This window comes from Camelina sativa, chromosome 8 (assembly GCF_000633955.1).
Source record: "Camelina sativa cultivar DH55 chromosome 8, Cs, whole genome shotgun sequence".
Lineage (NCBI taxonomy): Eukaryota > Viridiplantae > Streptophyta > Magnoliopsida > Brassicales > Brassicaceae > Camelina > Camelina sativa.
In genome coordinates this window covers 1,688,553-1,712,555 of record NC_025692.1, presented here as the reverse complement: position 1 = coordinate 1,712,555, position 24,003 = coordinate 1,688,553, and the positions used below count along the sequence as shown (strand labels likewise).

Genomic DNA, 24,003 nt, shown 5'->3' with positions numbered 1-24,003 from the left:
GTCCCGTACGATTCAGAGAAAAAAACGTAAGTATTTTGTCATATTAATGGATAAAATGAATAGTGTATGTGGAATATATGCAGAATATATTCTGAGACGATCACGAGAGGAAGGCCAATCAAAGTCGAGATAGAATAATGAAAAGAGATACACGGTGTTTAAAGTACTATCTCTGGTGGGGCAAGCTCGATCTAAATCTCAATACCAAGTTTGCTTGTCCTACTCTCACATAGTCACATGTATCAATAATAATGGTAATAATAAGAGAAAAAACATAAACCACGAATATATATAATCGATCAAGTACGATTCATGCATAGATGCATGTACATAAAAATGCGTTCTAAAAAAAGACACATGAATATGTGGACAGATAAGTCTCACTTTTGGGTTTGGGATTGCGATATTTTTGGTTAAACACGTTTTTTGTTCTTTAAATGATTAGTGATTGCGATATTCGTAGTGATCGTGTGAGAGATCGTTTCAGCACACTTAAACTAGAAAGAAGATTCCCCCTCTCCCCAAAACTACAAAGAAGATTTGTTTGACTTATAGTCAATGCTTATCTGTCTTTTTCTTCTATTAACGATGTTTACCTATGTAAGAAATGAAACTATGGTTTTATCCTATACAGATCAAACAATGTCCTAGACGCCAAGCTCTAAAAGTCTGGTAATATCTCGTGTACCGGTGTTTAATTTAGAACCTTCAAGCTCCTATAAGTTTAATATTAAGAAAATAATTGCACGTGAAAAAAGAAAACTCTAACAAAAAAACATTTAAGTATCGTCTGCGTCGTCTATGCGAACTACTTAGTGTGGGGAGATCTATATCGAGAGGGACCACGACTAAACCTCGAGGAAAATTCCTCTTTTGTCTTTTTGTAATTCAATTTGCTTTTCTCTTAGTTTATGCTTTGACGGAATAATCTTATCACCCAAATTTGGTTAATGATTTTACTCATATATAGATGGAAAAAATATTTAAGCATGGATACTGCATTATAGTAATCTTGTTCCTATTTCATGTTATATTACTTTTACTACATGTAAACAAGTTGTTACGATGCATTTACACGTTAATTTCTGTTTCAGTAAATCAGGATAGTGGCATATTAGGTACTTATGATTACTAGATATTTAGAGTTGTCTTGTTAAAACCATGTTATTATCTATAACTTTTCTTGATCAATAATCCAAACCTCTTTCCTTCTTTCAAACACCAACTTATATAAAGATTAGGAGTTTTATCTATATGTGTATTGCATGCAGTTCATGTTCATTGAGGTTATTGATGATACACCTTTACGACCGACAGATCAGAGTACGTAACATGTCAATAACGAAATAAAAACAAATATAACTTCAGCAAATCCAAATTTTACCAACAATAACGAAATAAAAACAAAATGTTATACATGCCTCTCGTTCATTTATATTTCGGTGCAACGAAGGTTGCGAAAATAAAAACAAATTAAACGAAGATGGTAGCGACTTATAATCTTGATTCGATCGACCGATAATATATAAAATTAGATTATTCTCTTGGATAGTTATAATAATGGTAACCATAGCTCTTCTCTTCTTCCTCCCGCTGCTGCTGCTGCTGCTGCTGTTGTTGTTGTTGCTGCGTCTGTTGGGAGGAAGAAGAAGATGAAGATTGCGTTGAGAAAGGCTGACTAAAGAGACTTGACGTGTAGTACGATAAATCAACTTCATTGTTACTCGTGAGCAATTGAGCGTACTGAAGTATGTCTTGGTTATAAGTCATTGGCCACGAAGTAGTAGTAGAAGATGGATCAGCAGGCTGAGGAGGAGGTGAGTTCATTGATTCACTACCTCCTCTTGGGGCATGAGTAATGGTTGTGGTGGTAGGGCCTTGTACTCGTTCAGGGAAGTTTAGTTTAGCCTTGGTGCCTTTGAATTTGAGGGCGGCTCGATCGTAGGCTAAAGCAGCTTCCTCTGCCGTCTCGAAAGTCCCAAGCCAGACACGGGCTGCTTTCTTTGGATCTCGGATTTCGGCCGCCCATTTGCCCCATGGTCGCTGCCTTACGCCTCTATAGTGTCTTCTTCTTGGTTGATCTTGCAGAACATGACATAAGAATAAAATTAATTACATATTGCATGTGCAATCTACATGCATGAGAAGAATTATATGACGTGTGTGATTATAACGATTAGTTTTAGCAAAGAATAATTGAAGAGAATATTAATTAGTTTAGTACTATTTATGACTTCAAAGAAACATAAAAATGAACGATCTAATTAACTAAAGATGATGCCTACAATAATACTTAAACGCATCAACTATGTGATTTCATGGTCCGAACTTTCCACAATATATCATATACTATTCCTCTCAAAAGATTACATTTTTAGATGGAATTAAATATACGGGTGACCAGTCCTGCAATCCAAGTATATCTTGGATTACTAGACATTTGTACTGAACCAAAATCATACAAATTATACAAAGCTTGAATCATACACTCGAGTTGAGTAATTGATTCAATAACCAGCGTAATTTTCTTCGTTTTTCTTGTCAAACAAGCGAAAGTCAAACAGCTACATAATGACACTAAAATCCACAAAAGTAAACTAAAACTAATCAAATTATGATCCATTCTCACAAGGAATCGTCATCAATTCAAAATGTTTCCCAATTTTATGTTTTTACCGTATTTAGAAAGACTAACTGGATATTTGTTTCTATATATGATTATTTTTCGGGTGTCCTTTTTTGTGTGTTCAAGAATGACATATATAAATCTAACTTAGCATTCAAATAACAAAATTTGATTTTGTGATTATCACTAAATAAAAGTATAAACTAAGACTTGATTTTTGATTTAAGACTTTGCGCCTGAGTCGTTTGACATTTTGGCTTCTAAGTTATAAGTAAAGCACCGAAAAAACGAGTTAATCATGTTGAAATACCTCAAAATACTGATAAAAAAGACAACCATAAAGTTGACAGAGAATGATATCTAAGACAACTAATTTACAGAGGAACATGCGTGGTCAAAATTACTCTATCTAGTTAGGTAAGAAGAAGAAATATGTAGGTTATATTCCCTCCGTTTCAAAATATAGAATGTTTTAACTAAATCACGCAGATTAAGAAGTCTTTACTTTTAAAGAGTTCAACCAATCAGAAACAATATTGCATAATATAAAATACTAAACTAATCTAAAAGTTGCATAGAAACTTGAAAACATACTATATTATGAAACAAAAAACTTCTCTAAAAACAACTTATATTTTGAAACGGAGCAAGTATATATGTTTGCGAGGGTTAAGGTTAATAAAATATATCTAACTTGTACTTTGAAAAGAAAAAAAGATCTAGTAGATGTATTAAAAGAAAAGGATAGACACGTAGTATCCTGATCGGTGGTTCAACTCAAAAAACAGAAGGAAAGTTCTTTACGGAAAGTAAATTAAATGACAGATGCATTGAACTTGAGGTACTTCAACTCGAACCTAACCTATACAAATTCCTTTTTTCCCCCAAAATTTAACTATTAACTAAGAGAATCAATAAAGGGTTGTTAATAGTAAGTCTTTAGTTAGTTAACTTATTATATAACCAAGTTACATCAGCTAGCTAACAAAAAAAAAAAAAAAGACTTAGCTGTTAATTCTTAGAGACAGATGATCAAATTCAAAGCTATATGTATAGTATTACTTAATTACCTTGGTCTTGTTGAAGTTGATCCGATTTATCAAGCTCTTGTTTGACCTGCGGGTCTGTCGGGTTCTCGATGGCACGGCTTAGAGCGGAGACCATGGCGGTGACATCAGTCTCGTTCCAGGACGGATTATCATCCGCCGCCGCCGATGTTTCCGGTGGAACCGGTCCCTTTCCATACCTCCGATCCACTTTTACAACAAATGATGAATTCACACGTATATGTAAACACACAGACACAAACACACAAACAAAAAGAACTGCTAGCACGGGTGTCTATATATATGTACAATAGACTTTGAAAGGAACTAAGTTGTAGGAGAGGGAATCTTGGGAGTGACTAGGACATGGAGCTTTGGCTAGGTGATGAACAAGTAACTGGGAGGATGTAAGGATTTTTTTTTTACTTAAGGCTGATGTGATATTATGAGGAAAGAAGAGGTGACAAAAGGGTTTTATAAAGAGAAGGATCTACAAGAAAAGTTGATATAATATATAATGGTGCGGAGTGGGACCGTTCTNCGTGGTCAAAATTACTCTATCTAGTTAGGTAAGAAGAAGAAATATGTAGGTTATATTCCCTCCGTTTCAAAATATAGAATGTTTTAACTAAATCACGCAGATTAAGAAGTCTTTACTTTTAAAGAGTTCAACCAATCAGAAACAATATTGCATAATATAAAATACTAAACTAATCTAAAAGTTGCATAGAAACTTGAAAACATACTATATTATGAAACAAAAAACTTCTCTAAAAACAACTTATATTTTGAAACGGAGCAAGTATATATGTTTGCGAGGGTTAAGGTTAATAAAATATATCTAACTTGTACTTTGAAAAGAAAAAAAGATCTAGTAGATGTATTAAAAGAAAAGGATAGACACGTAGTATCCTGATCGGTGGTTCAACTCAAAAAACAGAAGGAAAGTTCTTTACGGAAAGTAAATTAAATGACAGATGCATTGAACTTGAGGTACTTCAACTCGAACCTAACCTATACAAATTCCTTTTTTCCCCCAAAATTTAACTATTAACTAAGAGAATCAATAAAGGGTTGTTAATAGTAAGTCTTTAGTTAGTTAACTTATTATATAACCAAGTTACATCAGCTAGCTAACAAAAAAAAAAAAAAAGACTTAGCTGTTAATTCTTAGAGACAGATGATCAAATTCAAAGCTATATGTATAGTATTACTTAATTACCTTGGTCTTGTTGAAGTTGATCCGATTTATCAAGCTCTTGTTTGACCTGCGGGTCTGTCGGGTTCTCGATGGCACGGCTTAGAGCGGAGACCATGGCGGTGACATCAGTCTCGTTCCAGGACGGATTATCATCCGCCGCCGCCGATGTTTCCGGTGGAACCGGTCCCTTTCCATACCTCCGATCCACTTTTACAACAAATGATGAATTCACACGTATATGTAAACACACAGACACAAACACACAAACAAAAAGAACTGCTAGCACGGGTGTCTATATATATGTACAATAGACTTTGAAAGGAACTAAGTTGTAGGAGAGGGAATCTTGGGAGTGACTAGGACATGGAGCTTTGGCTAGGTGATGAACAAGTAACTGGGAGGATGTAAGGATTTTTTTTTTACTTAAGGCTGATGTGATATTATGAGGAAAGAAGAGGTGACAAAAGGGTTTTATAAAGAGAAGGATCTACAAGAAAAGTTGATATAATATATAATGGTGCGGAGTGGGACCGTTCTTTGAGTTCATAGTTCTCTACTTCTCTTTTTCTTTTTCTCAATCTTTTTTTTTTTGGGAGCTTATTAGCTTCGCATGTTTTGGCAAGCAGTGTTATGCACAAATTAGGAATGAGTGCGGATCCAACATTCTGATCTTTCTTCTTTTTCTTTTTAGAAAAAAACAAATATAAATAATTGCAACTGTTTTATTGTCATTGATATTTTTTTATTTGTATTCGTTTCAATATTTTAATTGGTTATTGAATACCATATATTATATCTATATATATATATCCATTAAAATTTTGAAATTTTGATCGTATATTTGATTTGTTATGCTCAAATTAAAAAAAAAATCACACAATATTAATAGAATATGTATGCCTCAAATACGGAAATTATGCTACAAAATAGGATTTGGAAAACGGATGTGTTATTGTTATGGACCTTATGGTACCAAGTGAAAGACTAGACAATGATCAAACTTGTGATTTATTTATTTTGCTTTACATATATAATTATGCACAAAATCAATTGATACATCTATTACCTAAGTGGAAATTAGGATATGGAGACATGAAAATATAAGAATTTTGGAAATGGTTAGGTTGAAGGTGGCCGAGGTCAGGAAGAAGAAGTTCATGATCTTTACGATATCACATGGATCTTTAGGTCTCCGCATGCGATACTTGAAACTTGTTTGGTATCAATGTTAATTAGTTGCATTTGCTCATGTCATGTCATAGCTAAGTTTTTGAAAAAAATGTCTCGGAGCTTCAAGTTTACAGAGATTCTCGGAGCTTCAGATTTTCACCCGTTTTAAATTGATTTAAGATAGTAACTGGCCCACCATTATGCATTTGTGTCCTTGCTATAGCTTCACCGATGGAGTGAAAAAAACCGAACCAATTTAAACCATATTTTTCAAATCAAACCGAAATCAAACAAAACTGATCAAATGTGTAACTGAACCAAACCAAACTGAATAATCCAATATTTGATTATAGATTAGATTATCATATGATAAACATATTATATTAAATAAATAATTACTTATATATTTAGTTGTTTAACCGGAAACAAAATAACTAAACCGAATTACATCAAAACCAAAACAAAACCAAATTACAAATGGTTAAATTGGTTTTCGTTTCTATGAAAGCGATTTTTATCGAAAAAAAAAAAACGAACCGAAACAAAACAAAACCGGATTGTCCCCCTAGTTATTTTGGTAGTCATGGATTCATGGGCTCAGGTGGGTGAAGTGGAATGAAGGGTTTGGTTTCATCTCAAAGCTTTATCAATTTTCCAAGTCCATTAAAGTTTCCATCTCAAAGTTTACTTACAAACTAAACCATTTCCAACTTCGGTCCAGAGGCAGATTTAATAAAATGCTCTGTTTCTATTTTAGTTTCCATCTTAAAGAAGAAAATTAAACAAGGACTTAATCAAAATATATATTTAGACAAACTAGTACACATCAAATTTATTGAAACCACAACAAATCACTTGAACCCATATATATTATCCAAGGAAGAACAATCAAGTACTGAAGAACTTGGCTACCACACATGTCTCCAATACTTGTAAGGCTTTCCCTGACTTAATGCATCTGGGAGTCTTGTATTGACCGGTGGAAGAACCTTGTGAGATGAAGAAGTCCATGAGAGAATCAAACGTTCCTTGACGCACCACTCTTATCTCCAGAGGTCCGACCGATCCGTCTCTGAACCTACATCTCTTGTAAACATTATCAAGCGACTCCTCCATTACCATACAACACTTGGAGAGCGCCTCTTCGTCGAGCTCAAGCTGTGTATTCTTCATCTTCTCGTCTCCCTCTTTGGCCTTTACTTCCAAGTAAACCACGTAGTGACCAGGAAATGTCGAGGTGTCAGCATAACTGGTGAAGTCTTCTAGAATGAGACCTGATGACTCGAGTACTAGCTTTGCTTGACCCACAGCCTTAAACAGATCTTCTTCATTAGTTTTATCGGAGTCGATGCTTAAGACCACGTTCTCTCTTCTTACAAACTTAAACTCAGGTGCATTGTTGTAGAAACCAGTCACCAATACAATATCTCCCACTCTCATCCTATACAATCCTGAACAAGAAATGAAAACATATTCACAAACATTAGTAAAAACCATGTAAAAAAAACATATTCACAAGCATCTTATTGAAGTCATGATCGATTTTTTTAAGCTCACCAGCGAAATTTGTGACCACGGGTTCATAAGTGCATCCAAGTTTCACATCTTCAAGGTCGACGACATCGTTGTTGTCTCCATCCGTAGGTATGAATTCAAAGTAAGACATGTTGGGCATGAAAGCGTAAGAAACATCTTCAGGTTTGCACAGAGGATCTAGATTGATCCCGAATGTAGTCTCCGAGGAACCGTAGGTTGTTGAAACGAGAGGCAAGTCGTCACAATAGTAGTTCAACGTTGGAACGTACTGTCCCATTGAACCCGTAACAACGGTTTCAATAAATTTGATGTTTGGCCAGAGTCTTTTGACTATACCTTCCCAAGACTGGTTGCATATTTCTTCAATTGCGTCTGCTAATTCAGGACGTGGCCCTCCAAGGACCAAAGACACAGAGCTTTGACAACCCAAGTCTGTGACCCAGTTGCTGAGATGACCTGATCGGATGTTTGAACACAATTCCTCCCAAGAATTCTCAAGAACCTTGATTGCTCGTACCATGACTGAAGCAAAGATGGAACCCGTTCTCACAACCTCGTCTCTTTGGACTAAGCCACAGAGCAAATGGCAGTAGAGACTTTCGGTGTTGTTAGGGCACAAGATGACTTCATCAGGGCTCGTGTAAGAGTAATACCAGTTAGATGGCCGGTTTTTGAAGTAGTCGCTCTTGAAATAGCTGCTGGTTGCGACTCGAGCAGGCAAGCCAGAAGGAGTCATGATTTCTTGTTTAGTGAAGAGAAACATCATCCCTTTTCCTTCCTCCACACCTTTCACATGCCTAAACAGAGCAAGAAGAGATTTATCATCATCGGTCTGATCCAATTAAAAATCGTCAAACAATATAAGAAAAACATGTTACACTTACTTGGTTATTACTTGACTACGAAGATCGTAGATAAATGTCAAATTGTCCAAGTACTTATTGTTCCATGGCATCATCTTTTGTGCTCCTCCTGAAGTTCCCGAACTACAAAACATTACACGTCAATTAAGCATGTAGCTGTTTTAGGGAATAAAAAAAAAATACTATATATAGATTATATATATATATATATATGTACCTTAGCAAGAAACCGGTGATAGGTCGGGCCGATATAAGATCGGATGACTCTCCATTAACGATACGGTCGAGATAAGGCTTAATATCTTCATAGGTCACGATCGGTACGTTTTTCTTGAAGAGCTCTTTGTCGAACTTCTCGGGGAGAAAACGTTGGAGATACTCTGTATTTGTGTTGGGTGTGATTATCTCTTCTAACAAGTTGTCTTGTATTTGCTTCACGTTCCAATTTAAATTCTTCAGCGTCATCTCAAATTCTTCGTTGGTGTTGGAGATTGGCTTCATCTTTAGTTCTCTTTAGTTGATATGGAATCAGAGAGTGGACACTTAGTTTCTATATATAGCAAGAAAAAAACCTAATTAATTAAACGGATTTGGCAGTTCGTGAGTCTCGGTCAATATTTAAGTGATATTTAATAACTGTCGAGAAGTCTCGACCGAGTAACACAATATGATATGCTTTAATTGATTATTCCGATTATTATACAATTCTGACCTTAGCGTGTGAATGGTGTCATTTGTTTGTATTACAAGTTTCCAACTAGTTGGAGAGTTTTTTACCAAAAAAAAAAAAAAACTAGTTGGAGTACATAAATACACGTGTTATATGTATATGAGAAGAGTATACAGGAACATTAGGCATGTGAGATGAAATTATTTTGTTTAACTAAGATTCATGGAAAATGTATTTTCGTGGAAATTTTCGTTTTGTGGAAAATGTACTGTCGTGGGTTTCCAAAGACTTCATGTGTAGTTTGTGTGAGACTTAAACGGCAATCTTGTCATCTAAGGACCCATGGAAATATGTTATATGTTGATTCATGGAAAATTAGTTTAACAAACTCATGGGGACTCTCAGATACATTTTGATATTATTATGTGCACTACTGTCAAATGTGTGACTTGTCAGAGTGGTACTAGTGATACCAATCTTAAGTTTCTAGAATATAAATGTGATGACATATATATTATATACCGCTGTTTTAATATTTTTCACGTTTTCATAATTTCATTTTTTTTTTAGACATTCACATCATAATCAAAATTTCATTTTTATAAAGAGTGACTCTGCTAACGGATTACGTATATAACGTGTAAAAACGAAACACGATTAGTCTTAGAACTATCATTTAGGTGATTTGATTTTATTGTTTTTGTGTCAGTTTTTTTTTTTTTGTTTTGTGCAACGTGTTTTTGTATCAGTTGCGTACTAAGCTTTCCTTCCACATTTGAAACTTTAAAATCCATTGAGGAAAACTCTGATAAAATTGAAAGTTGTGTATTATATGGGTGGTAACATAGTTTTATAAGTATAACTTTTGGTGAATAATACAGGATGGTAAATGTACCATATTGTCGATTATTCAGGAGTCAACAATTCAGCTATTTTTTCTTTTTCTTTTTGTTGGTATCTGTCTATCTGATTCAATAAAGTCAGGAAAACGCGAGGAAATTAAGGAGAAACTCTCAATGAAATTCTAGCACTTACAAATTCTGCTAAAAAAATTTGCGCAAGAAAAAAAAAATTCATACACAAAGACTCTTCACTGTGAGTCATTTACTCAAAAACAAAAAAAACAACATACACGAAGACCACAGAGAGTCAAATATAAAATAATAAATTTAGTTGTCACTTGTGTGAGTCGTTATGATCGAAGACTAGAAATTGCAAACGAAGTTTCAATATCATATTACATAAACAATGAACTCGTTTCAAATATGTACCGGTTTGGTAACCATATCTATTTTGGAATAAGAATAGTTTCGTTAATGCAGTAAAGTTAACAGATAATGAGAAAAAAGACCACGAATTGAACAGCAAGAGACTTCAAACTCACCTGCGACAGAGTCTCGTATCTTCTTCTCTCCAGATAGATCCACTCAATTACAATGGATTCATTTTCTATTGGAAATTTTGTGAAACTAAACCAAAAACCAAAACAAAAATATAAAGATCAATAAGAGACCATAGCACAGGCAGTACGATCCAGTGGTATCACTGATGTTATTAAATGGTTGTCGTGTAACCTCCAATCGTAGTCTTATCCTACCCAACGGTACCATGTGTTTTTTTCTTCAACTAAACCAAACATTGTTAATTCATCTTAAATGAATACAACTGCCGTAAAAGGAAAAAACCAAATTTATTCTCTTGTAATCTCTTCCGTTCTTAACTTTTTTTTAGAAAAATCTTTATATAAGAGAATCCTAAAATGTTAATTTATATTTATATATTAATAATTTATTAATTTAACTATAAAAATATTCGGTTTGTTTGAAAATTGAAACATTAGTATTTGATAGATTTCTGAGGAATTTTTTTATTTATATAAACCTCTTAAGCAAATTTTATTAAATGGCAGCATTTATGTGTTGCTTCTAGTTGCACTGAAATTTCTGAACGGATCCAAGATAAAAACACAACGGTTTGAGGTTGACCTTCCAACTAAGACTTCAATTTTTGTGGAACCGTGTGGTCCTTGGAGTGATATTACCCAGAAATTTTCTGGAATATGAAAACGATATTCCAAGTAAAACCTTAGCGTTGAACGTCGTTTCCTAATTTAAAGCAAAACGTCAAACAACAATTTTGATTTAAAGAAAACAAAACGTCCAAGTCGTCTCCATCTTCATCTGACTTTTAAATGCACACCAAGTCGGATTTTTGGTGTGTCCTTCCTTCCAAAACACACGTATCTTTCATAAATGTCAAATTAGAGTAAAATGTAACATCTTATACATGCATCCGTACGCAGAAATGAAGAGGCCATGGTTAAAAGAGTTATCCATGATATATGTGTATATGTGGTACTGAGTCATCCATGTTCACATAATAACGTCAAAAGAGTTTATGAAAGTCGTTCAAGGCTCAACAACAGTATTATTGTGTCCGCCCCTCCCATTTTTCCTCTGTTTTCGTAATACAAACATATAGGCTGATAGGCATATCATTTAAAACCAACCAGAAATATTCAGACCAGTCTATCTTCGGATTAACAAACACTGTAATAACGACTGGGACTTTTGATCAAACCATAAGCTGAAACCCCGTAAAAACAGAATCCCGAACTGAAGGAACAATAAGCCAATGCTCAACTAACGAGAGCTTTGCTTGCAATATCTTTAAAGCAAACAAATGGAACCCATGGGGTTTTTAATCTAAAGTTGAACTAAATCGAAAGAAAACAAGAAGACGTTACCTTCTTTCAAAGCATCAACAGACTTTTACCTGCTCATTAAGTTCCACAAATTCACAAATCTTTATTTCCCCTGCCTCACGAAAAGGAGGCTCTCTCCATGATCAAGCAGTCTTCCTCATCCACAAGTAGATTACAGTTTTCGTGCTCAAAACCACCCTGGAATCTACCCAGAAACGATTCACCAGGGTTGAAACCAAACATCTTTCTCTGGTCAAGATAGCTTCCAAGAAATTGAGGTAGCTTTAGAATCTCTTCTGCGTGTTCTATCTACCACTCTCAAAGGCAAACTGTTTCTTACTATGTTACCATACTTTTGCTGTATATAGTCTCTAATTTGGGTAAAAAAGAAGTCTAGGAAATAAAAATTTATTACATGTGCTGCTAAAAGATGCTACATGTTTGTATCTCATGGACACCAACTTCATCTCCCTCCAGCGTTTTCAACCAACTTGTTCGTGGAAAATCGATCAGACAACTGTTTCATCTACACTTGGCTTGGCACGATATTGACGACCTTTCTTTTGGAAACTGGTGGAGCTATCTATTTCTCCTATTTCAGTAACCCCACTCTCTAATTCTCCTATTTCAGTAACCCCATCTTCTGTTGCACTTGGACTCTCATCTTTTGCTAACTCTCCAGCTACAGTAGGCTTTGCCTCACTACAGTTATTACCGTCTTCTCTTACGTCCTTGGTCTTCTTCTGTGGAATAAAGGACACCTTCTTGAATGATTCTGAATCTGAAGTTTCTAATCCTTCTACAGACTTGGGAATGTCCATGTACTCTCCTGTTGGGGACTTATCATTCAATTCACAAGATGGATCAAAGGTGTAACGGGTGTACTTGGAAGGATTTAGCAGGTAATCCGGTACCCTAGCACCATTTTTACTTTGATGAGACATGCTTTTTGAGGAGGTAGTAGAAGTATCTTCAGGCTTCTTTAATGTTTCTTCAAATACAACATCAAACCTGACTCGCTTGCCTGTCCTTGCTTCTGAATCTGAAGTATCCTCCTTCCTTTTGAGTATAGGTTTTGGTGGCACAGCTTTAGATGACTCTCCTCCTGAGTGAGGCTCTTTGCTTTCCGAGGGTTGTTTGGTAACAAAAGCTTTAAGTTTATTGGCCTCGATTTCGTCTTCCTTGAGCCTAATTTGTGCAGCAACATAGTTAGCACGAGGATCCCGAGTCCAGCCAATTCCTCTCCCGTTTCTCAACTTCTGTGCCGAAAGAGAATCTTTCATAGACAAACCTTCAACGTCATCCTCTTTCCCTAGTGCCACTTTATCATACTCATCTTCCTCTGCCTACGCAAAGAAGCATAATACATAGAAACTATCAATGAAGCGACAACTACTGCCTACAAACAAGCCATATATAGGTTAAAGATTCAGGTACAAATACTCCCAAAGTCACACACCAATATATATGTATTTATAGTAAAATTCAAAGCTCTTTCAAACTCAGAATTCTCATACGAATCTACCAAAACCACAAGAGAAGGACCAACAACAAACAATGTTCCCCTAAATTTTAACTAGCGAAGCAATGAGAAACAACGGTTAAGAGACCAAAATTGATATTACCTCATCGTCGAGAGTGCGGTCAAGGCCCATGGAGGCTCTGATACTCCAGTCACCATCAAAATCCTCGCCGCCATCAATATCTTTGAGATCATCCTCCGAAAGCTTCCGAGAGGAGGTCCTCTGCTGTCTCAAAATCTCGTCGAACGATGACGCACAAGGAATCTCGTCCCTATCGTACGAATCTCGATTCCACTCCCGTTTCTCAACTTCTGTGCCGGAGACACTCCACACCGACCCGGATTGCTGCTGCCGCGACGGCGGAGCAGAAGATGTAGTAGAAAACTTGGAAGAAGAAGGACGAAAGAAGGCGAGGGATCCGAAGCTCTTCGCAACGCGAGATTGGAAATCCTCGTCGGCTGATCCAGAAGACGACGCCATTGGGAAGAAGCAAATTAGAAATTGGAAAAAAAAAACACACACACAAAATCGATTGGGCGAGAGTTATGGAAGAAGAAGAAGAAGAAGGAAGGAAGGAAAGCACACCGCCTTGCCTGTGATACTTTTTAAATGAAAGGAAATTTAAATGGGCATTTTTATTAATTGGGCCTGGTGTAACTAAATTTCCTACAAGTTGGCCCATTATCGGCCTAGTTCAGTCACTTAATTATTTAAACACTATATCTTTTTTTGGTAATGATTTAGACACTATATCTTTTTATTATATATAAAATTTGGTTCTTAACTCACCAGATCACGTGTTACTTTTAACGACCAGAAATTAAAGTTAAAAAATTTACCAGATCGTAACACGTGACAGTTTTATCAATTAAATATTCAAGTTAGTAACTCATCAGATCGTGACACGTATCAGTTTTAACGATCAGAAATCACATATCAAAGTTAGTAACACATCAGATAGTGACACATGTCAATTTTAACGTTCAGAAATCACGGCTTTCAAGATTAGATGATGACATAAGATAACTATAATCTTATTATATCAAAAAAACTTTGTTAATCCTAAAGGAAAAGGAACACCCCATTATATAAGCAAATAGATGATGACATATTTTTGACCAAACAAAATAATTTCGATTACTTTTGTTTTTCTTGGTTAAATTTTCTTCTTTGTTTTTTATTAACCTTTTGTTTGACACATCATTGTTTTTGAACAAGTCATGAAGGCAATTTGTTTGTTGTCTAATCGAAGCAACTATATATAAAGATTCCTAGATATTACCACGTATTTTCGTCATCGTTTCTTTGAATTTTGTTTCGTTTCTTAATTTCATAATGCATACTACGCAATCTTTGACTTTGAAGTGTTAACAAATTTTTTTATGAATAATAACTTAGGTTTTTGATATTAACAAATTACTAACGGTGTTATTATTATTTCTATTAATTTGCAAGACAAGAAGCATAAAAAAAAGATGAATACACAAATGCAAGATAATAACAGAGATTATATAACACTAGATCAACTAAACAGAAATCATTATTATCGTCAAACGATAGTACGTCTTACAAAAAAGCGGGAAACAAGAAAATATACATAAAATTATTAATTCTAAAAAATGTAAATATTCACTTCTATATAACACACAAATCATCTCATATTATTCATCTAACAAAATAATTTATTCAAAAATATTGCTTTCAACTTTGTTCTATTGGTTAAACTTTTTTAATGGGAAGACAAATTTCCTTATTTTTTTAAACCAAAATATACTCCTACTTTCTACTTTTTCGATTTGGAATAGGTAAGATTAATATGTTGATAAAAAAAAATGGAAGATTAATATATGCATCTTCTTTTTCTAATACTGTATTTTAAAATTTCTTGTAGTAGTTTAAGATTGTTTTATTTAATTTATATTTTCATCTATAAATTACTTGAGATTCATATATTACCGTGCTTATAATTTTCAATTATTTCATTAATTATGTCAAATTAGTTTACTTCTAATTTCTCAACCTTGATTGGTTGGTCATAAACCTTTTTTTTTTTGTGCAAACATAATTGTTATCATTCGTTCAATCTCAAAAGGAGATAAAGAGGAGAATGTCATCAACCTTATAGTTGGATAAAAATCAAACACAAGCCTACAACAAACATAGATAGATTGAAAAAACATAAATCGTTCTTGATAGATCCATAGGAGCTTGGAGACAGAGGCTACATCATCATGTGTCAAAGAAACTTCTATGAAATACATTGGAAAATTTAATATTAGTTACTATCAAAAGATTTTGTGACGTTGTAAAAAGGTCTTTAGTTTCATTGGTTGCTGGATCAAGCCACTTTAAGATAGCTAAAAGACGTGAACATGTTTTCTCCACACATGAGGAGGACATAGTCGAGGTTCTCTCTATGGTGGAAGAGGTTGGACGCAAGGTTATTTCCCCAAGGGAGGAAGGTGGGGGAGGTTGGACGCAAGGTTATCTCGCATAGGGAGGAAGGCGGAGCGAAGGTTCTCTCCATGGTGCAAGAGGTTGGACGCAAGGTTCTCTCCATAGGAGAAGAGGACAGAACCGAGGTTTTCTCCATAGTTAGTTATACACAATTATGATATAATTTATTTTTTATTCAAAATTTTTTGAGCCAACAATTTTAGTGATTAAGGAAACTATGCAAAAGTGAAAGTAAAAAGACATATAATAGTTGGTTTAATTTGTTCATATAGACATTTTCTAGGTGGTGATAAATAATATATTTGTAACATACAGTATACCTAGATATAAAAAATACACTATAAATAGTAACATACATAAACTATTTGTATATAGATATAAATCATTGTATTATAGCAAAAAAATTATAAATAATGTATAATAAATTTTTCATATATTTTTATTAAATTTAATTTAATTTACAAAATTTAAATTCGCACAATGGATGGGTCCTAATCTAGTATACTTATATAGATCATGTTATTTTTACTACTACCTATTTTAAAGTCTATAATATTATATAATATTAAGGAAATGAAAGAGGCGACAGGCTAAAAAGGAAAAGAGAAATCTAAAAGTGATACTATTGTAGATCCATAGCATATAGATATGAAATCATTTGAGAGAGAAAACATACGAGAATATATGATAAGAAGAGAGACCAGATTAAATACTATAAATCAGAACAAAGTAGACAACACATGAACATATTGGAGTTTTACCGGATTAGTTTAAAAACAAGAATTAAAAACTACAGTTAGAACAAAATCTTAAAACATAGATATAACACGATCTTGGTTAGAGAATATAAATGAGTAATGATGAATGAATAAACAAATCTTGTACTACTAGCTCTGGACAAGAGTCAAGAGAGATGATGATATACATTGTTTAAACTAAAACAATGGGGGATTTTGAATCCAACAAAATACTATTAATTATCATATGCGACTGTAAAGTTTGAAAAATAAAAATAAATAAAAGTAATAAGATCATCGTGTCCATTTTTTTCTTCAAAATTTCACTTTTCTTTTTGCTTTACAATTTGTTTTGTTTTTGTTTCCACACACTAATAATAATAATAAAGAGTTTTAAATTTCATATAAAAATGTGAATATAAAAAAAAAAGAAGGAATCATTTATACCCCACTGACCTCTCTGTCTCTCCGGAACAAAAGGTAATGGAGAAGCAACCAGATAACGGGTCCCACACTCTTATTAAAACAACCCACTCAAGAGAGCCTCACGTACGTTACACGCGCATGTGGAGTTTCACTCTTGTCAATCGAACACGCGCAAAGAATGAGCGTGGAGAAAAGCGTCAAGTCCTTTTGTTTCTCTCAGATGACCACGACGACTGTTACAGAGAGAAAGCAAAGCACAGTCTCAGTCTCCCCCTCTCCTCACCTCTCTTTATAATTATTTTTTACACACTCTGCAAAACGGCGTCGTATCTTACCAACCTTTACACGATCTCCGGCGGTAACTAAAACGGCATAGTTTTTCGCCGTCTTTTTGTGGTTAAATTTTTTACGGTGTGAAGTTTTTTGCTTTCTCTTTTTTTTTTTTTTTTTTTTTTTTTNTTCTCTTCTCCCGAGACACTTCACCTAAAAATCACAAATCCCCCCCCTCTTTACTGTTTTCTCGATTTCGCGAGGAGAAAACAAAAAAAAAAACCAAACTCGAAATTTACACAAACACAAGGCTCGAGACTTTTTGTAAGATCATCGGGGTTTGTTTGGTTTCTTTGATATTTCGGGAAAGCTTTTGGAAGTAGAGGATCTCACGTTTTTTTTTTGTTTCTTCGTTTTATGGCCTCTGTGTGAGTAAAAAAAAAAGTGATGGGTCTTTAGCTTTTAGGTTTTTGGTTTTTAGTTTTTGTGTTTGTTTTTGTTTGTGGGATGTTAATTGCTGTTTGTTGTCGAAGAAGAAGAAGTTAGAATTTGCTCAAAATGCATTTCACCAAGCTTGATGACTCTCCCATGTTCCGCAAACAGGTTTGTTTCTTCTACTTATCTTTGCTTCGTTTCCTGTCTTTGTTTCTTGTCCTCATCTGTTCAGTCTTTTAGTGTGCTAGCTAGGTTCAATTTATGAACAGATACAATTTTTTTTGGATGTTTTATGTCTGGAATTTTCTAGTATTCACCGACATTTATACCCCCAAATTTAGTGTGGAAGGTTCAATTTATTTGTGTCACTGAGAAATTGGTTTGGCTTAATTATTTTGACTGGACTGCCTTATATTCGCGCTCTGCCTTGTTTTGCTGGTGAAATGTGAATTGACTTTATGATCCACTTCACATGTTTTGGTCTCTGACTCTTGGCAAGGCTGATACACTTGTGTCCACTTAGCTAGTACTCCCATGCTCACTTTTTTAGTCTGACATCTGCTATATATATATACTCTAATGGGCACAAGAGAAGGAGCAGAAGTTTTTTTCCAACTTAAATGTAAAGGAAGTAGTTCCTTTAGTGTAGCTCCAATCCGGTGTGCCTAAATCACTAAGTTTTGTTGGGTTGTCCATAGTTACATACAGTTTCTTTGACAAAGGATTGTGTCTTGATGTTCGCGTTATGTACTTTGCCTTCCAGCTATGTGCTTACATGAATATCTTTTTCTGAAACAGTTACAAAGCATGGAGGAGAGTGCAGAAATATTGCGGGAAAGAAGTCTCAAGTTTTACAAAGGATGCCGGAAATACACGTATGCTCCAAATTTAGAATTATAGCTCTACATTTCTTCTGGCTTAAAGAAACATGAGAACATATCTTTTAACAGAGACAGATTATCCTTTTTTCTTGTTACAGTGAAGGGCTAGGCGAGGCATATGATGGGGACATTGCTTTCGCAAGTGCACTTGAAACATTTGGTGGAGGCCATAATGATCCAATTAGTGTTGCTTTTGGAGGTATGACTGATCTCACATTGCCTATGGAAACTCGCAGTAGCATATCGTCTCTTTATCCCCATTCTTTTTGCCCCTACTTGTCATCTGAGATTTTGAAAAGAGTGAAATTGTTGTTCCTATTTTTGCTCTCTCCGCTCTCTTTTTGCTAGGATTGTTAGATTCACAGGTTATGGTGGGAATATTTTCAGTTAAGAATTGGAAAAGACTAGTTTCATCAACAGGTGCTGATAAACTCTAACTTAATGTGCCAGGACCTGTAATGACGAAATTTACAATTGCGCTGAGGGAAATTGGGACTTATAAAGAAGTTCTTCGGTCACAGGTATGTTAGTATTGTTACTGTTCACGCTCTCTCCATTTCTGATAACGCCTCTGTGGTATCAACGTAGGATAATTCTGTTATCCTTCAGCAAAAGTTGCCGCTATATAGATTCATTATCCTTAAGAAATTGTTATGTTTAGGTCAGATCAAGTCTTTTCAATTCAGGTTTCAATTTTGATGAATTCTCATTGTCAGGTGGAACATATACTGAATGACAGATTACTTCAATTTGCCAATATGGACTTGCATGAGGTTAAGGTACAAGATGTTTACTTTCTTCTTGGCAACATCTCTCTTTTTTTGTAGTTAAACTATGATGGCCATTAGTACCAACTAAAATATCTATGAAACAATGAAGGACATACATCCTGCCATGTATGAGTGGAAAAAATATGAAGACCTGCCAGGGCCCAGGAGGCATTTAATCTAATATGGATTATGTTTAATTTTTCTTGTTTGACTTTGGGATTTCTGCACTCCGGTAGTCAACCTTCCCCAAACAATATATATTTTAAAATAGTTTTTGAGGTTACTATTGTTGAGAAGGTCCAAGGAATTCGAAAGATATAATTAAGTTTCTTGAGTCTGCCTTTACATTGTGCTAGTCTAGATATATCTTTCTTCTATTTGTTCAAGTAAGATAGCTTGGCAAGGTTATATTTGGATATGGATCATGAGAGATCATTTTTGTCACAGGAAGCTCGGAAGCGCTTTGACAAGGCTAGCATTACCTACGATCAGGTATCCCTTTGTCAAGGGTTTTTCGTTTTTTTCCCTCCCACTCTGCTAACATGGTTTGCACTACAAAAAAAAGTTTGGAAAGACCAGAAATTCTCATCCCATTTTTTTTTCTAGACTAGATGTAATATCTGTTTGAAAAGTTTCAACAAAAAAATTGGGTTGAGCTCAATAATCATTTCTGAATCATTCCTCGTTAATGGAGGAAGGCTAGGCTAGGATAATGGAGGGAGGAATTTTATGTGTGTTGCTTTTGTAGGCTGTGTATAAATCTTCAAAACCTAGCTAGTTCTCATTCGTGTTACTTTTCTGAGCACTAACTGTTACTAAGTACTAAATTTGTAGCTTGGAAGTATAATGATATCTGTTTCGTAACAATTGGGTCCATGCTTATCTGGAGATTAACTAATTTAACTTCCTATTGTGCTTTAGGCCCGTGAGAAGTTTTTATCTTTGAGGAAAGGTACAAAAAGTGACGTTGCTGCTGCTTTAGAACAGGTATGGTGCATACTTTTGAGTACCATGTATAGTTTGTTTCCCTATGTTATAACTAACATATTTTGACACTAACAGGAACTTCACACTTCGAGGTCTATGTTTGAGCAAGCTCGGTTCAACCTTGTAAATTTCCTTCGTTTGATTTTGATTTTAATTTGCAAGTCATATACGTACTGTCACATCCATGTTATTGTTGAAGTAATCTTATATTTATTGGCTTCCCTAATTAATGATCAGGTGACTGCTCTTTCAAATGTTGAAGCTAAGAAAAGGTTTGAATTTTTGGAAGCTGTCAGCGGAACGATGGATGCTCATCTTCGGTATTTCAAACAGGTAAGTTTGTTATGCTTCTTCAGAATTGTAAAATAGTTTAAAAAGGTTTGTGTCAAAATCTGAATGTGGGTGCTTTCAGGGTTACGAATTACTGCATCAGATGGAACCATATATCAATCAGGTTGGTCTAAATTTGATTTTTATTTTCTTCAAGTAATAGATCCCTGAACATTTTGAGTTTATAATTATCTTTTAAGACTACGTATGAGTCTTCACCCTGAAAGCTGAGATAGTTACACCTTAATTCTTTTTTTTGCAGGTCTTGACCTATGCACAACAATCCAGAGAAAGATCAAATTATGAACAAGCAGCACTTAATGAAAAGATGCAGGAGTACAAAAGACAGGTTGATCGAGAGAGCAGGTGGGGTTCAAATGGTTCTAATGGATCACCGAATGGAGATGGCATACAGGCGATAGGTCGAAGCTCTCACAAAATGATAGATGCCGTTATGCAATCTGCTGCAAGGGGGAAGGTATCAATGTCTTTTACACATGAATGCCACATCTTCCATAGAGTACTATTAACATTTCTTGGTGCTTTCAGGTGCAAACAATAAGGCAAGGTTATCTCTCTAAACGATCTTCAAATCTGAGAGGAGACTGGAAAAGACGGTTTTTTGTTCTTGACAGCCGGGGAATGCTGTATTATTACCGAAAACAGTGTAGCAAACCATCTGTGAGTTTTGTATTTATATTTATCTTTCATTATTTTTTGAAAAAAAGAAGCAGAATTATGCAAACGGTCTGTTGTTTGACTCATTTCTTTGCACACTCTGACTTGGATGATTTGATGTTTAGGGGTCTGGCAGCCAGCTTTCTGGACAGAGAAATAGCTCCGAGCTTGGGTCTGGACTTCTTAGTAGGTGGCTTTCTTCGAATAGTCATGGACATGGTGGTGTCCATGATGAGAAGTCTGTAGCTCGTCATACAGTGAACTTACTCACCTCAACGATTAAAGTCGACGCTGATCAATCAGATCTGAGGTTTTGCTTTAGGATCATTTCACCTACAAAAAACTACACGTTGCAGGTTTGACTCAAGAGTGTTTGTTACTGCCTTAAACCTTTTATTGTTTACATGTTTGCCTATATTTTTATAGTTTTCACTCAGTGTTTACTTATGTTTGTCAGTGCAGGCTGAGAGTGCACTCGATCAAATGGATTGGATAGAAAAGATTACAGGGGTTATTGCATCGCTACTTAGTTCTCAGGTCCCTGAACAGGTAAGTATAATCATTATTCCTTTGCCTGACCAGGCTCATAGTAAATCTCAATGCAATTTAGGTGATTGTCCTTAAAACTACATTTCAGCGTCTTCCTGGTAGTCCCATGGGAAGTGGTCACCATCGATCTGCTAGTGAAAGTAGCTCTTATGAAAGTTCTGAATATGATCATCCTACTACTGATGAATTTGCATGTGAGAGGAGCTTTTTAGGGTACCATGAAAGGCCGTCAAGAAATTTTCAGCCGCAACGGTCTATTAGAAAGGGTGAGAAGCCCATTGATGCGTTACGAAAGGTCTGTGGGAATGAGAAATGTGCGGATTGTGGAGCTCCAGAACCAGACTGGGCGTCTTTAAATCTTGGGGTTCTTGTCTGTATTGAATGTTCTGGTGTTCACCGTAATCTTGGTGTGCATATATCTAAGGTAAATCACCAAAACTCTTAATTGCTTGCAATATAACAACCAACTCATGGAAGGAAGCAAAGAAGTCCATTAGAATTTTAAAGGGACACTAGCCTTGATGTTCATTAGCAATACAGCATGTGACAGAATTTGAACTTTGGATGGCTCGACCTTCAGTTTGACATCATTCTATCGGGCAATTCTACAGGTTAGGTCTCTCACTCTCGACGTGAAAGTATGGGAGCCATCTGTTATAAGTTTGTTCCAAGCTCTTGGAAATACTTTCGCAAACACAGTTTGGGAGGAGTTACTTCATTCAAGGAGTGCCTTTCATGGTGACCCAGGCTTAACTGGGTAAAAACTCCATTTATGATTGAAAATTTTGCTTTCTTATTCAGAGTGATGGCAACTTTTGATCACATAGACATTACAGTTTTAAATTTACTTCATCAAATATGCGCAGGTCGGATAAATCCAGGGTCATGGTCACTGGAAAACCCAGCTATGCTGATATGATCTCTATCAAGGAGAAGTATATACAAGCTAAGGTTTTTAAGCTTCTACCCTATATTTGTTTCCTTATAGAGCGAGTGCATACTGTGATATATCACGGTGTTGTCTCTTTGTTTTGTCATATGCAATGTTCAGAACAGCTCATTCAAACTCTTTTATTTGTTTGTTTGTATTTCACAGTATGCAGAGAAGCTATTTGTTCGGAGATCGAGAGACTGTGATTTCCCGCAATCAATTGCACAACAAATGTGGGACGCAGTGTGTGGCAATGATAAAAAGGCTGTTTATAGGCTAATTGTCAATGGTGACGCGGATGTGAATTTTGTGTATGACCAATCATCTTCCAGCTCTTCGTTAACACTTTCAAGAGTAATATTAGTACCAGAAAGGCCGAAGCGTGAAGATGTTCTACTCAGATTAAGGAATGAGTTACTGGATAGAAACTCGGGTAGCTCTTCAAATATTTCTCCAGAGGGAAGCGGATGTTCATCTCTGCTTCACTGTGCTTGCGAGAAGGCAGACATTGGGATGGTAGAGCTTTTGTTGCAATATGGTGCAAATGTAAACGCCAGAGATTCAAGTGGTCAAACGCCGTTGCACTGTTGTATTCTCAAAGGCAAAGCAGTAATAGCAAGATTGCTACTCACTAGGTGAGTTTGGTTCTTCTTCCCAAACATTTTCTCTGCCTAAATCGTTTGGAAATATTTGTCTTTACAACAAACTGGGTGAAATTTACAGGGGAGCAGACCCGGAAGCTATGAACGTAGAAGGCAAAACCGCTCTTGATATTGCTGCAGAGTCCAAGTTTACTGATCCAGAAGTCCTTGCTCTCCTTTCGGACACAAACGGATACAATCACAGACAGTGCTGAAAAAAAATAGACAGAGACTCATGAGCACAGAACTTACGGAGCTACGTTGCTTTCACGGTTTTAAGAGCCCATCACAACTTAAAGAACGGCTACAGCCTTAGACCCAAATTAAGTTATGTATTAAATGTTTTTTTGTGATGGATGGATATATGCTGCTGCATATTGGGAAATGATAGTGTATTGTGTTGTGTTGTGTCGTGTTGTGTGTATGTGGGACTATATAGCATCCTAAGTAGGTTTGTTATGTCATGCGTTGTAACTTGTAAGCAAAGTACTTGCGGTTTTGTTCACTTCTGGAGGAGGTGGTAACCATAAAATTATTCATTAGCTATCTAATTTGAATGGTTTGATTTTGGT

General features: G+C 35.4%; 4 protein-coding genes across 7 annotated transcripts; 1 reads left to right on the top strand and 3 right to left on the bottom strand.

Moving 5' to 3' along the window:
* Window positions 1,350–5,509, bottom strand: LOC104705581 (ethylene-responsive transcription factor ERF113). 2 transcript variants are annotated; one of them, XM_010421607.2, is made up of 2 exons: window positions 4,895–5,509; window positions 1,350–2,081 (listed from the first exon to the last, which is right to left on the bottom strand). In XM_010421607.2, the coding sequence occupies exons 1-2, from the start codon at window positions 4,986–4,988 to the stop codon at window positions 1,537–1,539; spliced, it is 639 nt and encodes a 212-aa protein (XP_010419909.1). In that variant the 5' UTR covers window positions 4,989–5,509; the 3' UTR covers window positions 1,350–1,536. The 2 variants fall into 2 exon arrangements, with proteins under 2 accessions (XP_010419909.1, XP_010419908.1); XM_010421606.2 differs by lacking the exon at window positions 4,895–5,509 and adding an exon at window positions 3,697–3,966.
* On the bottom strand, window positions 6,772–10,675 carry LOC104705580 (4-substituted benzoates-glutamate ligase GH3.12). 3 transcript variants are annotated; one of them, XM_010421604.2, is made up of 5 exons: window positions 10,497–10,675; window positions 8,660–8,992; window positions 8,464–8,565; window positions 7,601–8,376; window positions 6,932–7,494 (listed from the first exon to the last, which is right to left on the bottom strand). In XM_010421604.2, exons 2-5 carry the CDS (start codon window positions 8,941–8,943, stop codon window positions 6,932–6,934), a joined length of 1,725 nt encoding a protein of 574 aa, XP_010419906.1. In that variant the 5' UTR covers window positions 8,944–8,992; window positions 10,497–10,675. The 3 variants fall into 3 exon arrangements, with proteins under 3 accessions (XP_019083795.1, XP_010419906.1, XP_010419907.1); XM_010421605.2 differs by having other exon boundaries at window positions 8,660–8,953; XM_019228250.1 differs by lacking the exon at window positions 10,497–10,675 and having other exon boundaries at window positions 6,772–7,494; window positions 8,660–8,943.
* LOC104705579 lies at window positions 12,080–13,911 on the bottom strand. Its single transcript, XM_010421603.2, has 2 exons — window positions 13,442–13,911; window positions 12,080–13,162 (listed from the first exon to the last, which is right to left on the bottom strand). The coding sequence occupies exons 1-2, from the start codon at window positions 13,817–13,819 to the stop codon at window positions 12,326–12,328; spliced, it is 1,215 nt and encodes a 404-aa protein (XP_010419905.1). The 5' UTR covers window positions 13,820–13,911; the 3' UTR covers window positions 12,080–12,325.
* LOC104705578 (ADP-ribosylation factor GTPase-activating protein AGD3) lies at window positions 17,426–23,982 on the top strand. Its single transcript, XM_010421602.2, has 19 exons — window positions 17,426–17,832; window positions 18,463–18,539; window positions 18,644–18,744; window positions 18,996–19,066; window positions 19,262–19,324; window positions 19,763–19,807; window positions 20,237–20,302; window positions 20,378–20,425; window positions 20,540–20,635; window positions 20,715–20,756; window positions 20,895–21,110; window positions 21,182–21,313; window positions 21,436–21,666; window positions 21,773–21,859; window positions 21,948–22,283; window positions 22,471–22,616; window positions 22,726–22,810; window positions 22,956–23,425; window positions 23,514–23,982. The coding sequence occupies exons 1-19, from the start codon at window positions 17,788–17,790 to the stop codon at window positions 23,644–23,646; spliced, it is 2,490 nt and encodes an 829-aa protein (XP_010419904.1). The 5' UTR covers window positions 17,426–17,787; the 3' UTR covers window positions 23,647–23,982.